The sequence below is a fragment of the Pygocentrus nattereri genome, chromosome 8 (genome assembly GCF_015220715.1).
Source record: "Pygocentrus nattereri isolate fPygNat1 chromosome 8, fPygNat1.pri, whole genome shotgun sequence".
NCBI lineage: Eukaryota > Metazoa > Chordata > Actinopteri > Characiformes > Serrasalmidae > Pygocentrus > Pygocentrus nattereri.
Window position 1 is genome coordinate 17,029,653 of NC_051218.1, and position 17,192 is coordinate 17,046,844.

Consider the following 17,192-nt stretch of genomic DNA (forward strand, 5'->3'; position numbering starts at 1 on the left):
AAACACATCACACAACCACTGGGAATCTCACCAATCCTGACTGCTAGATGCTGATCTGGAGTTTAATGAATGCACATGCGAGCCAGATGGGTGATACTGCACTACCTTCAACAGGCCGTCTTGCTTTCTTTATTAATAATTAGGATTCATTTAGTCAGCAAGCAGAAACAAAGTCAAACAACCCAAATCACTTGTTGTCATTTAAAATGAACTTCCGCCTTCAAGGTACATTGGCAGTGAGTTTTTGTCATCATTAAACCAATAAATTGGCCTTTATTTATTTATTTCTTTGTTTGTTTGATTTTTTTATATACTTTGGCTAGAGTGTCCCTAAAATGGAAACCCTGTTAGAGATCTTTAAATTTTACTGATACCTTTTAAGTGTATGGATACCAAATTCATAGAGAGAGAAAAAAAAACATTTGATACATGCTTTCAGTGTTTATACATTCAGCAAGTTCAAATCACATGCTAAGATCCTAATTTAATTTTAGGCCTGTAAAATCACGCTTAGGAAGACTGTTGAGCTACTAAGACTTTTCATTCTGCACGTGTGACTGTGCAACTGCACACTGCCACATTACCATATCTCTGGTTAGCAGTCTCAGTGATTAACAGAAACTTTCATGGTAGAGTCTTTGGATATCAGTGTTGGGATAAAGTGTGCCTTCGTTCACTAGTCCTCTTACAGTCCTCAGTAGTCCTCTTACAAACTCCTGATTTTAATTAGCAAGTGCTTTCTAGACCCTCAGGCTAAAGCATCTAACAGAAGCAGTAGATCAAATGCTGGAGACTAGCAGCAGCTCTAAGAGAGCAGACATTGCCCCTCCTCAGTCAGTGGTCAAATCAAATCAGTGCTGATTTCTGAGGAGGGATGCTTCCATGGTATGTTTGTTATCCCACTGATACTTAGATTTAACACTCTGCCATTAATCTCAAGACCACAAGGTAAAGTCATATAATGTAACCAAGAGCCGTATTCAAGCAGTGACATCATAAACGTTGTAATAATGGATGTCGGTTATGTCTTTGAACCACATGAGCGCTGCTCTGACTGCATGCGAGAAATATTTCAAAGCAAAAAAGGAGGCCTAACAAATGTGTGTGTGTGTGTGTGTGTGTGTGTGTGTGTGTGTGTGTGTGTGTGTGTGTGTGTGTGTAAAAGATGCACAAGAAAAAAAATCTGTTGATCTCACTGCATGTGCAATCAATGAATAAAATAAATATATAAATAAATAAATAAATAAATAAATAAGCTGAGTCATTCTACCACTGTGGTAGCACACAGTGACCCACAATACTGAAGCCACAAAAATAACAACAAACTGGCGCTCCATCCTAAATTAAAAACTAGGATAATTTTTGTATTTTCAGCAGAAAATCACAGCAGGGACAGCATATCACAGCTGGGACTTCACAGATGAAATATTGTTTTTGGATAAAATTATTTTAATTTGAATGTTGCTTTTCAGATTAAATTGTTTAAAAAAAACTATTCAAAATAAGTCTTTTTCAGTCAGGGGCGTTACAGAAACATAAAGCGTCATTCAACCAAACAAACGATATATTTTTGTATATTTTGTATGCATATTCAAAGGAAGAAATGAAGTCAGATAAGAAGTTAGACAAAATCTCTTTTTATATTTCTGATCAATTTGCCCAAAATCCTGACAGCTTCGTGCATCACAAAAAGACTGTCAGTGATGTTACTCGAAAAACAATAAATCACTTTAAAACTGAAATACAGCCATAAATGTAATGTTTGTAATTTTCTACTTGGAATGTCACTTTCAGACTGAAGTGGACTGTGTTTCTATTTAGAACCGTGAGCTCTGTATCGAACCACTTCATGCTTAAATGGTTCTTTGCAAGGCAGAAATGGTTCTTCACATTTATCGAGAATGTGTTCTTTATGGTTCTCTAACGAACCTTTTTGAAAGTGGTTGTATATAGTACAAAAAAAGGGTTCTATGGTTACAAGTCTGACAACATAACAACAGCAGAACCCTTTCTGGTGTTTCATAGAACCATTTTCAAAAAGGCTCATGCACAACACACGCTGCCTTAAACTGGAGACCCATTTCACCAGGGAAAGAACCATTTAAGCATGAGATGGTTCTACAGAGAACTCATGGTTCTACCTTTACTAAAGAACCATCTTTTAAGTGTGTTCTTGTAGATTTACCATACAGGCCGCTCTGCTGTGGCCAGTCTGTCACACCGCTTGTGGGTCGTTAACTCTGATTTCACTCCTGATTGGTGGCTTTGAGTCCGGCGCTCGCGCCGCTGCTGCTGCAGCTCCGCACTGACCCCTCCTTCGCGCTCGGTCACCACCCCCCCACCCCCACCCCCAGGCTGCACCGCGTGGTCTCCGTTCTCGCTCCACAGTCCGTTGCATGGACGTGGTCGAGGCACGATGACGGGACCCTCGAGCGCACACTCCTTCATCATCGTCCTCCTCGCGCTCGCGGGGTGTTGCGAGGCCAGCCGAAAACTTTTAGTGTTCCTCATCGACGGGTTCCGGTACGATTACATGGACGACTTGCAGAACTTGGTCGGCTTTAGTGAGATCGTGGAGAACGGCGTGAAGGTGGATTACATGACGCCGGACTTTCCGAGCCTGTCCTACCCCAACTACTACTCCCTCATGACAGGTGGGCGTCTGCATGTGAGCGTTCATTTACTGTTTAGTCTTTTTAAAGCTATTCTGGAACTTACTGTAGTCAGTATAGACCAGTTTCCCAGACCTAGACTAAGTCTAAACCTAGACTAAATGGCCCTGCAGTTCAGACCAAGACCAGGATTAGGAAATTGGCCATATATGTATCCTAGCATCAATACTACTACTACTACTACTACTACTAATAATAATAATAATATATTATGAGGTCAATTTCTGTTGTAGTTTCTGTTCATAAAACTATATATATATATATATATATATATATATATATATATATATATATATATATATATATATGTGTGTGTGTGTGTGTGTGTGTGTGTGTGTATATATAGCTTATGCACCCCTCACACACTGCTGCTCAAATGTCCACTTGCAAAGAAAGCACCAGAATATCACACCAGACCCAGACACTTAAGGTCCTGCCGTGTCAGTCGCTCCTTAAGCTCAGTCTTTGGTTTAGTTAAAGGACTATACTTTAAAAAATAAATAAATAAATGTCAAAAAAAATGTTCTTGGTGTGACGGCAGAAGAACCACTTCTGGTAGAAGCTTTAAGTGGATGGTTCTTTAAAGACTGTTCCAAGACAGGCTTAGTCCTTGTCTAGGAAACTGGCCTTGTTTGTATATTGGTGTTTAAAAGTTTTGAATCCCAGTTTACATTAACACAAAACCAATTTTGTGGCATATACAGGCATCTCTTTGTAGGAAGCTGTAAAAAGTCTGTAATCTGTAATGCTGAATAGAGCTGATTGCATAATACTTGAGAAAGCCTTATGTAATCAAGAATGAATTAATAATAAAATTATATATTAAAAGAAATCAAGAAAAAAATAATAATATAAAAAAAAATATAAAAGTAATAAAGAATCCTTTTTTTAAATAGGATGTTTGAGTGGGAAATTTCAAGAACCCCTGCATAATGTAAAGAATCTAAGAAGAGCCCTGGTCTAATAGACATAGTCCTTTAGGTTACATGAAGGTTCTTTAAACCTTTCAAAGGTTCTTAGTGCTCACAAGTCTCTATCCCCCAGTGTGAGGACAGAGTTCTATCCCTACTGCGGTTTATAGCTAGAGCTTTCATGCTGTATGTGTGACTGCCCACGCAGATGGACTTCAAGGGATGCTGACTGGGGAGAGCTTTTTTTTTTTTCTTCTTTTTTTCTGACACCATTTGTGTCATCTATTGATTTGATTGTGAAGACTAGAACAAAAAGATGAACTCCTGTGGGCTCAACAGGATGACCTAGCCTTCCTCTCCCACAGCCACCAGCAGATGCAGGAGGAGCATCTGCAAATCAGACTGATAGTCCATAACAAGGAAAGACCTTATGTAATAAAACTAAAGCTAACAAACTTAATGTGAGAATGGAACTGAAGGGTTGCCTTTACATACCTGAATCACCACCAGCAAAAGCATCCATAGACGAACATGTCAAAGGAAAACAAAAGGTATACTAAACTAGAGATGATCTGATATGTTACCTTTGTAATAGACCATGTCTTTACCAATACATTATTATTTTTTGCATTTTAAAAAAAGTTCACAGCAAAATGCAAACTGAATTATTGTAAACATTTGCATATTTAACTATGTAGCAAATACTAAATATTTAGCAGATGCGCTTATCAAGAGCCACCTTACAATCTTAAGCAAATGAATTAGTAACGTGACCCAAACACTTCTAATGTGTGTTCCTGGGTGAGGAATTGAATTTGAATGGGGAGCAAGATTTTGTGCATCCAGCTTGTGTTACGATGACACATGTTCGTTGTTAACAGGGTATTTTTAATGGATTTTGTCATCATGATATAAGCTGTGCACCCAGCTTAAGCAACCATTTGGCATACCATAGCAACCACCTGGCAACACCCTCAAAACCACCTGGGATATCATAGCAACCGCATAGCAACACCCTCGCAACCATCTGGAATACCATGGCAACCACCTATCAACATCTGAGCCAGCTTAAACGGTTTTCTTCAGAATGTGCACTTTTCTAGTTAATGTCTGCAATTCCAGTAACCAAGAACAATGATGTCATTTTCCCACTATTTAGCCGTTGATCTATCAGTGGGTAATATCTTATGTTCCCCTATACTAAACTCTTCAAAAAGCCTTAAGGCACAAATAGCGTGAAATCAAGAGCAACCAAACCAAATCTTAGAACCCAAAGTCATTAGTTTTATTCCCAAGTTCCAGTCACCACTTATTTGGCTCACTACTTTATTGACCTCAGAATTAGGTTGGCTCTACAGGGTGAAACATTCATGCAACTGCATGCAACTACTAGCAAGCCTACAACTTACAACTTTTAACTTACTTGACAGTTACACAAAGCAGTTCAAACCAAGTTGCATGTTGCAATCCTAGCTGTGCAAATTGCAACACATTCAGTTACATCACTAGTCAGCCTAGAAGCACAACAGTGTCATTAAGGAGCGCATCTCCATCCTCCTGTAATAATTGTCATCCTTTCATCCATTAGCAGGCTAACAGAGAAGAATAAATAGTGACACAAGCAGCCATTTAAACAGCCATTAGTGTTAAGAGGCTAGTTAATGCAGCTGGTTACAGAAATGTTATCTTTGAGAGACTTATGTTTGTTGTTATGGCTCAGGAAACTGAGAAAATGTAAAACTACCAATCTTGAGTCAGTTGGGGGATGGTAGGGCTCTCCTTTTCAACCGCCTAATAAAACTTCTGTTTTATTTTCTTGTCCTTTGATCCAGTGAATGTGGTCAGTGTAGAGTATGCTTTTTAACATGATCACATGATGTGTTATGTGTTTGATTGGCTGTTTCGTGAAATGAAATTGAGATGCTTGCAACTGTTGCACCTGAGTTTCAAATGAGTCACAGAATGTTGAATGCAATTTATTTCCATGCAAGTTTGAAGTAACTAAAGGTGTATAAGAGTTTCACTGTTTAAAACCAGCCATGCGCGCAACATGCTAGAAGGAAAAAGGCAGTTTGAATGATGCATGTATTGAATTATCTCACTACTGAGATACTTACTACTGTCTTAGTACAGTGCATGTGAAATAGAATGCATGCATTGTCTTGTAAACTGATGCTAACTACTAGACTTGATGTCATATGATGAGGACCGGCTGAGAGCAAGCGGCTCTGACATGTTAGAAACAGTTATCAGAGCGAAGTCTGGAATCAGAGGTTAGAAACTCTCTGAACTTGATAAAACAGCCCAGAGCAACATACTTCTCCAACCTAAATTTACGTGGATTAAAGTTGCCCTTTTGTGTAGTTCTAAGGTCAGTTTATAGCTTTATTTGTGTGGGTTGATGTTTATATTTGGTCAGAAAAATCTGTTTCTAGCATTAAGCAACAGCATTTAAGTGAAGTTCAGATCGGTTTCCACTATCAAAATGGCAATAAAACATTCATACTGAAAAGACAAAGCTAATCTTTTTAGTGACAAGCAGATGAGCACTGGTTGAATGGTGCCATTGATTACAAGAGCCTGGCACAGCACATGGCTTTAGCTCTTATCCTTCCACACAAGGACTCTCCACAGTGATAACAGCTGTCCGTCCTATAACCTCTATCGCTCTCACTGAGGCTGTTGTGTTGCTTACAGTCAGGGAGGCCGCATTAAAGGACTTTAAACCTGCCCATCGTGACGCTTGAAAACTCATTATAGGAGATGTTTTAGTACATCTTGCTCACTGCTTTTGGTGCTAGTCTTGTTAATTCTCTGCTTCTCAAGATCCATGTAATCCCAAATACATTCAGTGATATTGACCTTTGGACTCTGGGGTGGTCAGTCTTTGAGATCTGAGAACAGCAGCAGCTTCTTTGTTTGATTTGCAAAATTTCTTTTTTGTCTATTTCCTTTTTGTAAGTAGCAGCATCTTGACAGCTACACATCCTTTCAAACCCATGGCATTGATTTGTCTTCTCACAGTGGAAGGATAGACAGAAACACCTGTGGACTTTTTTTTCAGATCTAGTGCTTACTGTTTTCTCAGAGCTTTTCTCTGGTGACAGTTTTAGTGGTCTACCAGATCTTGCACAGTTACTCCAAGGGCTCCAAGTGGTGTTTTTTTAATAGACTTTTTTAACTCCAGTCCTGGAAACTCTTGCTTTTCCTTTGACTTTCCTTTCCTTATACAGGTGAGTTATTTTATTCAGTCCCTTCAGAAATATTCCCTTATGAATATTCCCAGTATGCTCGCTCTTACACTGAGAAAAGTAATGCATAGATTCAAATCTTTAAATAGTTTCCACATGTTAAAATATATCACATGAACATAGGTTTAACTTTTAATTTACTTGCTTTTGGCAACAATTGTGTTGATGAAATGATCAAATCAAATCAAATCTATTTGTATTGCGCTTTTTACAACTGATGTTGTCACTAAGCAGCTTCACAGAATTTCAGAAAAGACAAAATGATCAACATGGATCAGGCATTACTTATTAATTGTACATTTTCATTACAATCAAGTCGATCAGAGGACAGTGGTCAGCAGCATTTTCCAGTGAAGGAGACAGTGGAGGTGATCAGAGACGCTGTGCTGAGGAGTGCTTCTCTCTCTCTGTCTCTCTCTCTCTCTCTCTCTCTCTCTCTCTCTCTCTCTCTGTCTCTCTGTCTCTCTCTGTGTCTCTCTCTCTCTCTCTCTCTCTCTCTCTCTCTCTCTCTCTCTCTCTCTCTCTCTCTCTCTCTGTCTCTCTGTCTCTCTCTCTCTCTCTCTCTCTCTCTCTCTCTGTCTCTCTCTGGCCCTCAGTGGAACAAAGAACATTGCTAAGCCCCAGCACACACAGTTCCAGTCCAGCCTGTCCCAATCACTGCAGCTCTGTAGGGATGATTTGCTGATGGTAGTTGTTTTGCTTTGGCTTATGCATTCCCCTCCTCTCCACAAAGCCTGTCCAGGGTCAGGAGGGAGTCCACCCCAACAATCAGACTCAGGCATTAGCAAAGAAACCGAACAATGAAGACAAAGCCCTGCCAACATGAGGGACGTCTGGGTCCCACCGCCCCCAAACCAGACTGCAGTTAAGCGAAATGGGCTTTTTCTAAACACATAGGGACATTACCTGGCTGCAGGGAGAATACAGTAGATAGGATGTCAAGACAGCAGTTGCTTGACTGTAATATTTAATAATGATTTTACATATCGCTGCTGTCACAACGACCCATTAACCTGCGTGTGTTTTGTGAGTTTTCATGTGTAAAGTTAGCAGTAAATCTGGAAAAAAATCTTTTTGGGTACTTTTTGTCTTATAACACTCTGAGTGTATTTACAAAAATATACATTTTAAGGCAAGACCTTATCTTAAAACTATCAGAAATCAATGTCTCAGGCATCAATCAGCGTATTCCTAATTTTCTATGAGGGAGCTTTTATAGGCATTGGACTGGTTCCTGGTCCTGATATCTGGTTCCTGTCACTACCACTGTGAACAAATGTGACTGTAAGTTTCTCTAGAAATTTCACATCAAACCACTCTGAATGACTTTATTTACATCTTAATGATTTAATCATGCAGAAATTTTAACAATTGGTGGAATTTCCCTGAAAGGCTATTTCACTGAAACTGCATATCATATAAGAACTACCTTAACTGTAGGTGGTGCATGTGTTGGGATGCGAGATTTTCTCTTTATTGCAGCACGTTTTCTTTTCATAATGGAACTGTTATGGTGACCTGAATGCTTTTTATTGCACAGCATTATACTGTAAAGTACTGACAGTACTGTTACTTAACTACTGTTATCATTTGAGATATGTAACATAACTTTTACAAGTTCAAATCTGATGTATTATGTAATGTATATGTTGTTATACTCAGCTTATGTTTTACAGTAGAGTGACATTTCTTTTTCTAAAATGTCTAAAATGAGAATGTGCCATTAGATTTTTGTTACCTATGCTACGTGGTGGGCAGTATGACATTATTTATCGTTATTGTAATAAAATACACAGCACTGCGTTTTTCTGTGCATATCAAATACAGAACACTGAACAACTGCATGTTTCATTACTGTAGTACTGTTTGTGAAACATTTAATAAAAATGACTGTCTTCAAAACTACTCATAGTCTCAGAGTCTTTTAAACTTCAGAAAAACAAAGTACTGTGATGCATACCAGGTGTGTCAGACTCAACCACTAATGAGGCAGATAAAAAATTTTCATAAAATCTGTGGGCCAGAGAAAAACATGTTTTTGTTTCATTTGCAATTATTGTTGATCTGTAACCCGAACTGGCCATTGTTTATTCAAAATATGCAAAAACGTCAACAGTAAAATACATGCACTTATTACATGGACACTTGAAATATTCAATGTCCTCAGGTGCTCAGTCTTTTAAACCTACCTATTTGCTTAAACTAGACACCTGGAATCCTTTCTTTGCTACAAGTTCATTAATACTTGGGCTCAGTTTCCGAGCTGCTGAGCTAACATTAAGTGTTTCTGTTGGTTAAACTGCAGCTGAACTGTCCCATAGACTGCTGTTGGGGTAGGAGCGTTGGAACATATTACGTTGTGATGCATGCTGGGGACTGTAGTGCAGCACATCATGAAGCTGACTAATATTGATGGAAAATGAATACACCTTTGTGACGAGGATAGAATCGTGTGCCTTGCATTTGACACGTGGGTTTTATACTGTGAAAATGTCTCGGGAGTATCAAGGTGTTATAGTTTTGCCATATTGCCACCCCAAAGAAATGTTTTCTTTTTTTCTTGACTCCTGGTTCAAATAACTACCAACATTTATACATTAGCATCTTGCCTAGACTAAAAAAAAGGGTCTGCAGTGAAGAATTATAAACCCTGATTCATTGTTCAATGACTGATTTTAGCCCTGCGTATTAAATTGTGCTTAAATTTTTCAATCATATGTAATGTATAGTCGGCACAATAGGCTTCTGGTATGTTTGATGTCCTTTGGTTGTCTATTTGCCTTAAGTCATGTAACCTTGACAAGTTTCTTTCCGTTGGTCTTCCAGGTCGTAATTGTGAAGTGCACCAATTTACTGGGAATTACATGTGGGATAAAGACTCAATGAAAGAGTTCCTGATTGGAACAAATCCAGACAGCCGCTTACCAATGTGGTGGGATGGCTCTGAACCTCTCTGGGTAACTATGCAGAAACTGGGCAAGAACGTCTACATGTATTATTGGCCAGGTTAGTGAAGTGTGTATGTATCATGCTCTTAGTACAGTTTCATTATTATGTATTGTCTCAGTGCCTCAAACGAAATTTGGAATATACCTTTATATTAGCAGATGCATATTATTTACTTGGCTCCATGGTTTAGAAGAAAATGAATTCTGTGCAGGCTGTGAAGTGGAGATCCTCGGTGTACGGGCCACATTCTGTGAGGAATATGTTTACAATCCCTCTGAGAAGAACCTAACTGATTCCATTGAAAATTCCCTCAATGTGCTAAAGTAAGCCTTTCACAGACCTCTCTAGCTAATCAATAATGCAACCACAACAGCAGCACAAGCATATACCGAGTAGGTTGTAAGCAGATTAAAGTTCTTTAGTTCTTGGCAATTCAGTACATTAACAAAGCCTTGTGTGCACTGTATGGCCAAAACTATGTGGACACCCCTTCTAATTACTGAGTGAAACTGTTCGTCACATGCATTAGTAACAGGTGCATAAAATCCAGCACATAGCAATGCAATCTCCATAGACAAACAATGGCAGTCGATTAGGTTGTACAGCTTAGAGACTCTCGTAGGATGCCACCTTTGCGCAATATCAAGCATAGGCTACATTGGTGTAAAACATGCCGCCATTGGACTTTGAAGCAGTGCAAATATGTTATCTGGAGTGATGAATCACATTTAACTATCTGGCAGTTTGATAGATGAATCTGGGATTGTTAGGTGCCAGGAGGCCATTAGTGCTTACAGTAAAGTTTAGTAGAGAAGACATAATGGTTGAGGGCTGTTTTTCAGAGTTTTAGCACCTTAGTGGAGGGTAATGTTAATGCTACAGCTAATACAATGATATTTTAGACAATTATATGCTTCCAACTTTGTACCAATAGGCCCTTTTCCTGTTCCAGCATGACTGTGCCTCTGTGCACAAAGCAATTGTCCATAAAGATATTGTTTGGCATCAATCCCACTGAACACCTTTGGGATGAATTGGAACGTCTGTTGTAAGCCAGGGCTTCTTGTCCACCATCAGTGGCTGATCTCATAAATTCGGTTTTGTCTGAATTGGCACCAATTCCCACAGACTCACCTCAGAATCCTGAATCCTTTTATTAATAAGAATCACTAATTCGATTAGATACAAGCAAAATAGACTGTTTAAGGCAGTAAACATGCTAAGATGTATTGTGATATATTGATCTGAAGGTGGTGATTTAACTGTGCTGATTTTGGAGTGTGTGCTAATTTTTTGACCCAAAAATCATTCTCTAGCCATGGTCACATATAAAAAAAAGTTGGTGTTTATATACCACTACCATGTAAATACTTATAGACATATTTGTGCATTCAGTGAATTTTGAATTTTGGTAAAGATTTCAAGTTAATGATGAGTGAAAGAACTGTAATTGCATCCCATATATGCTTAATTATATGTATATACTGTGTATTTAATCTTATAAGGAATAATAAAGCAGACATGGCAGCTGTGTACTATGAGAACATTGATGTGGAGGGGCACCACTATGGTCCAGGGTCACCGCAGATAAAGAGGGCTGTCCACGCACTGGACGGTGCATTACAGATCCTAAACCACAAAATCAAGGTCTGTACATACTCACATTTTTCATTTATACAATAGGTTCTAATATATACGGCACATGTATAGCATATGTGTGCTATTCATATACAGGTGGGTGACAAATTAGAGAAAAACCATACATAATGGTGGAGGAACATAAGTGTGGATGCTTTCAGACAGGTGTACTGCATGATACAATTAAGTAACATCCTACTCTGTAGCACGTATAAAAATGCTGAGCAGGCCCAGTTCACACCCATTTCGGATCAAGATGGCAAAAGATCTAAGTGACTTCGAGAGAGGGTTCATAATCAAGCGGGTTACACGAGCTTCAGTCACAAAGGCAACTCAACTGGCTGGTGTTTCAATAGGAACTGTAACTAAAGTGACATCTGCATTTAAATGGGACAAATATCAGTAAATATGGTTGGAAATTGTGATCGAAAGTGCACATTCAGTGACCATGATGCTTGTGAGTTTGTGCAATATTTAAAGAAAAACAGAGGAGCAGTTGTTCTTGAGGTGACTGAGAATGTGGAGGAGGTGGTCAGACGGTATCAGCTAGAACAATCCGTCCACAGCTACATGCAGAGGGATAATGTAGTTGTAATATGTTGTAGTATAGTGGACGGATACAAATTTGAGAGTCCAGTGACGCAAAAAATAGACATGGTCAGATGAGTAGCCATCGTCTTGATAAGTGGTGATTATTAAAAGGGTGTAAATCATATGGCTTTCATAGTCACCAGAACTAAACCCAATCAAACATATGTGGAGTATTATAGACTGAAATGTTAGTTCTCTCCACCACCATCATTAAAACATTGACTGAAGTTGTATCTTTGGGGAAAAAATAGTGTTCCATCCCTCCAGTACAGTTCCAGAGACCGGCAGGGCATATACCTGTTCTAGCAGCTTGTAGAGCCTACACTTTTTATGCTTTGAATTTATCACCTGTCTGTGCATATATATCTATATATTTACATAGATTAAAGTACAGGTTGTAATTATGTATTGCAGGAGAAGGACATGGAAGATGAGTTGAACGTCATCTTGTTCTCTGACCATGGGATGACTGAGATTAAATGGATGGAGAAGGTCATTGAACTAGAGACTTACATAAACATGTCTGATATCATAAAGATGATGGACAGAGGGCCAGTCGTCAGTTTGTGGCCTAAAGAAGCCAAGTTTGAAGAGGTGGGTTCGCTGTAATACTCATGCATTTTGATTATAAATAAAACAGGTGCCAGCAGAAAATGTAGAAGTGGACTGTTCACTTTGTCTTTCTTTAAGACTTGTTCAGACTTTGCTCTAAGTATGTTGTAGGTTTATGCCAAGTCATCACAGTGAATGTGCATTCACTAAAATGTACAGTTCCAAAGGTTACTTTAGAGACGCAGTACTTTTTTGAACTCAATGAACTTGAACTAAATACAAAACATATTAACTTCATGTAAGAAGGCGCACATATTGCTGAAGGCAAGTTTGATGTCTGGTATCTGTCTTTAAAATATAATACACGTACCCTAAACTTGCTGCTGTAGTAGCCTCTACACTTCTGTGAAGGCTTTAGGCCAGATGTTGGAAAATTGCTGGAGGATTCTAGCCTGCGCTTGGCATTGGCCTTGGTGACCTTAGGCTCATGTGTGATCTCTTCAGAGCATCCCATTTCATTGACAGTTCTTCTCTAAAAAGATTATACAAGCTGTGTATGTGCAGATGAACACTTGTTTCAAGTGGTGCATCTCAAAGTAGCTGAATTCACAAGTAGAGGGGGTGTCTGGATACTTCTACACTTTATTTTTCTTGCTCTTTATTTTAGGTGTACAAAGCCCTACAAGCAGCTGAAAATATGAACGTGTATCGGACGTATGAAATCCCAGATCGCTTTCACTACAGGGGCGGAAGATTTGTCTCGCCATTGACTCTTGTTGCTGACCCAGGATGGTTCATCACTGAGGTTAGTCCCTCCAGTCTAAATGCCTCAATGTACTGATGAAGTTGATGATGGAACGACAATGAAAAATATTAAAAACATCATAAAACGACCAATTCTATTCTTTAAATAATATATGGAGAGTGAAAATACAGTACTATGCAAAAGTCAGAGGTCATCCTTAAATTTATGTAATTTATAATTTTTTTTGTGTCAAAAAAACAGAATGAAACATATATTAGCCGAATATTATACAAAAGTCTTCAACACAAGTAAACGATCAAATCAGTGAGTATTAATTTGTGCACTCTACTGTTGTGCGCTCTATTGTCACTTTAACCCCTTTCATCCCTTCCTTCCAAAATGCCAGTCATCTCTGTATGCAGCACAGCACTCCTCTTTGATTGCTGAGGCTTCCCAGTACCCCTGATGATTAGGCCACTCCATAACATTCCTATTGGGCTGTTCAGTCATGATTCAGTCTTGCATGTAACAGCCCCATTTGCTCAAAGACAATAGTCTTCTTCTGGATCATTTGGGCAAAGGCCTGGCAAAGTAAAAGGTAGCCCCCACTTGGTGCGTCATCAGGCTTAGAACACAAACAAAACAACATTCCATAGTCTTTAGAGCCTCAGAGTGGGAAAAACGTGGAATGTGCATCAGGGAGCCACATATGAATGCTAGCTGTGCAGAATCGGTGAGGAAGCCAAAACTTCTCACTCACCTAACCCCATTCTGCTTACAGAACAAAGCCAAGCTGCCCTACTGGCAGAATGGTACTGGAGAGGCGGAAGCCTTGCAGCATGGTTGGCATGGCTATGACAATGAGTATTTGGACATGAGAGGCTTCTTTTTGGCTCAGGGACCAGGTAATCTTTACATATGCTCTTATACATGTGCATTGTACACTCACCATCCACTTTGTTAGAAACACCTACATTCTGGTGTATAGGAGACTAGCCAACTGAGTAATCATCTAGTCTTTCATCAGTAGTCACTTTCTGACCATAAGTCATCTTTTCAGCATGCATTTGGGTGGTGTCAATTTAACGGTCACACTGATGTGTGTAAAAACCCTAGCACCACAGCTGTAACAGATACCCATAATAGTTGCACATACCCTACTCCACTTCTACAATGTCAATGTTACTGCTGCATTACGAGAAGAGGTGCCGCCAAAACTATCTCTGGTCAACAGTGGTCTTGTGGTCAGAAACTGGCCAGTGATGAATGGAGTAGAACAGCAATTCATGACTCTAGTTCTGGAGGGCTTGTGTCCAGCACAGTTTTGATAGCTCCCCTCCTCAAACACACCTACTTAACCTAGCAATTAACATATTAATCAGGTGTGTTTAAGCAGGTAAATCATCTGACTGTTCTGGACTCTGTCCCTCTAGGACCAGAGTTGTGCACCTCTGGGATAGAGGATGGTTGACAGATTGTGTGTGACAACAGATGAACTACAGTCTGTGCCTGCATGTACACAATTTTGTTCACTATATATTGAATCTGTAAGGAACAGGAATATTTCAAAGTGTCCAATAAATAGAAATACAAAGTGTTTCCAATAGTGTTAATACGTTTGCATGCACTGTACCATGCTTCCTAGCTGTTGTAGTATCTCCCAACTGACAACACAACCAGCTAACAAATTTGAATGAACAAACATTACTCACTGCTGCCCTCTAAAGATGTTATAACACCAGACAACAGTTAGAACTTTTGTTGTTTTTGTAAGAACCACGATGGGCCTCAACAAATGCATTTTCTGCTTACTTTTATTTACAATGAATGGAAACAAGAATTCAGCCAGTTTTTTTCTGTTACTTAATGAACATCTAGTGCATATATCCACTTCAAATGTACACAAACAATGTTTTTGACAAAAAAATAAAAACAATAGTATGTGAAGAAAAAAGTATGTATTCAAACATAATAATACAGATAAAGTTCATGGAACAACAACTAATCGTCTCCAGGCAGGTGCACAGCAAAAATGTTCACAAAGCATTCTAAGACTGACGATAAGGATGGTGAGAGGGAGGCCAGCAATCACTCGAAAAGAGTTGCAGGATGACCTGACTGCAGTTAGGCAGAGAACAATAAGCAGCAAATTGCTCCACAGTCATCTCCATTCTTAACCCTGTGTAAAACTCCTCTGCCAAAAAAAGAAGAACAGAGATGCACAAGCATTTAAAAGAATCAGAACTCTTCTGATCAGAAGAAACAAAAGTAGAACTCTTTGACAATTATTCAGCTGTTCGGCATGTTTGGAGAAAAGGGTTGCGCATATCATCCCAATAACATCAAATCCATAGTGAAGTATGGTGGTGGGAGCATCATGATAGGAGGCTGCTTCTCTGCAAACAGTACTTGGGCATTTCACATCATGGAATGGAACATGAATGGAGTGAGTGTACCAGGACATATTATAGAAGATTTCATCTCGATCTTATCAGTCAAGAAAATGAATCTTGAGAGAGGAAGGCTGCTTCAACAAGACAGCAACCCCAAGTGAATGAATCCCACTGAAGATAGGGGGGGTGGTAACCTTGACATATTGAAGAGGAATGTGCCAAAATCAAAATTGCTCTAAAAGCTAATTACTTTTTCTTACCGCAGATGTCTCAACACTATAAATGCCAAGAGCTTTGCAACAGAATATTTGTTATTGATGTGTGTTAAAATTCTTTTTTCTTAGTCCATTTGTTTTTTTTTTAACACAAATATTCTTTTGATTATCATTTTTTTGTGAATATAAAGTCAAAAGATGTGTGTAAATTTGAAATGCACTGGAGGTACATTACATCACACATACTCAGTCTACATGTATTTGCCTCAACACAACCACTGGATTGCAAGTATGATTGAGAAAGATACCAAATGTGGAAAATAATTATGTTTGGCTTAAATAATTGTGATGAACTCAAATAACCGCAATCTTGTGATTGTATAATAGTTGTGAAAGTTGTGTCTGACTTACACTGTATCTGATCTCTGCCTATCAGACTTCAAGAGGAATTTCCGAGCAGGGCCGATCAGAGCAGTGGATGTCTATAATTTAATGTGCAAGACTCTGGGCATCGAGCCCCTTCCAAACAATGGCTCCTGGTCTAGAGTGGAGTTCATGCTGATGGGCTCTGCTGGTGCTACACAGCCCACGCTGCTTTACCCCTGCATGCTAGCAATTCTGTCATTGCTGCTGTGTGCCCAGATATAGAACCACCCCTCACCACCCCACGCTTCCCATATCAGCAGAACTCTACCCTCACACAGGCTTTCATCAATGCTGTTTAAGGACCACATCAAACTGGGGAATAATGAAGACACATAAGACCATGTGGAGAACACACAAGGAACAGGGAGTTATTTAAAGTGTTCTAGTAAGTTTTGATCTCAAAGAGCGCATTTAGCCAGTAGTGTTTTGCAGCTAAAATGAGCAGAAGTGGAAAGAAGAAGTAAAGGATGATACAAGTCTTTGCACTTGTAGAACTGAAACGTGATTTAAGAACAAGCTTCCATTGTCATTTTTAGACTCACTACACTTGGAAGTCTCTGAAACTGTTCTGCTGATTTACTGTTGCACGGATGGTTTTGTCTCCAGTCTGAATGTCTTGTTTCTGATTATTTCTGTCCTCGAAATCTGCAATGTTTTGAATGTAAAGGAAAATGTTAGTTGTTTTAATTTTTCGTGGAGGATCTCTCATCATTATTTTTTCCTGAATAAGATTATGTGTATGCATCTGGGTCTTTGTACTAATATAATTTTTCTCAATAAAAGTGGCGTAAACCGTTCTCATACATCATCAGTGAAAATGTGCAGTGCATCATAATTTTGCTCTTTGGG

At 39.1% G+C, this 17,192-nt stretch overlaps 1 protein-coding gene across 1 annotated transcript; it reads left to right on the forward strand.

Annotated features, from left to right (window-relative positions):
• Positions 1-2,388: 2,388 nt before the first annotated feature.
• On the forward strand, positions 2,389-17,161 carry enpp6 (ectonucleotide pyrophosphatase/phosphodiesterase 6). The gene is made up of 8 exons (XM_017704076.2): positions 2,389-2,654; positions 9,661-9,840; positions 9,995-10,106; positions 11,289-11,430; positions 12,427-12,606; positions 13,232-13,369; positions 14,091-14,214; positions 16,354-17,161. The coding sequence occupies exons 1-8, from the start codon at positions 2,417-2,419 to the stop codon at positions 16,563-16,565; spliced, it is 1,326 nt and encodes a 441-aa protein (XP_017559565.1). The 5' UTR covers positions 2,389-2,416; the 3' UTR covers positions 16,566-17,161.
• The last annotated feature ends 31 nt before the right edge of the window (positions 17,162-17,192 follow it).

Coding starts and splice junctions, on each gene's coding strand:
- enpp6 (XM_017704076.2), top strand. CDS start 2,417: ATGACGGGACCCTCGAGCGCACACTCCTTCATCATCGTCCTCCTCGCG. Junction 11,431..12,426: donor TCCTAAACCACAAAATCAAG/GTCTGTACATAC, acceptor TATGTATTGCAG/GAGAAGGACATGGAAGATGA. Junction 13,370..14,090: donor CAGGATGGTTCATCACTGAG/GTTAGTCCCTCC, acceptor TTCTGCTTACAG/AACAAAGCCAAGCTGCCCTA.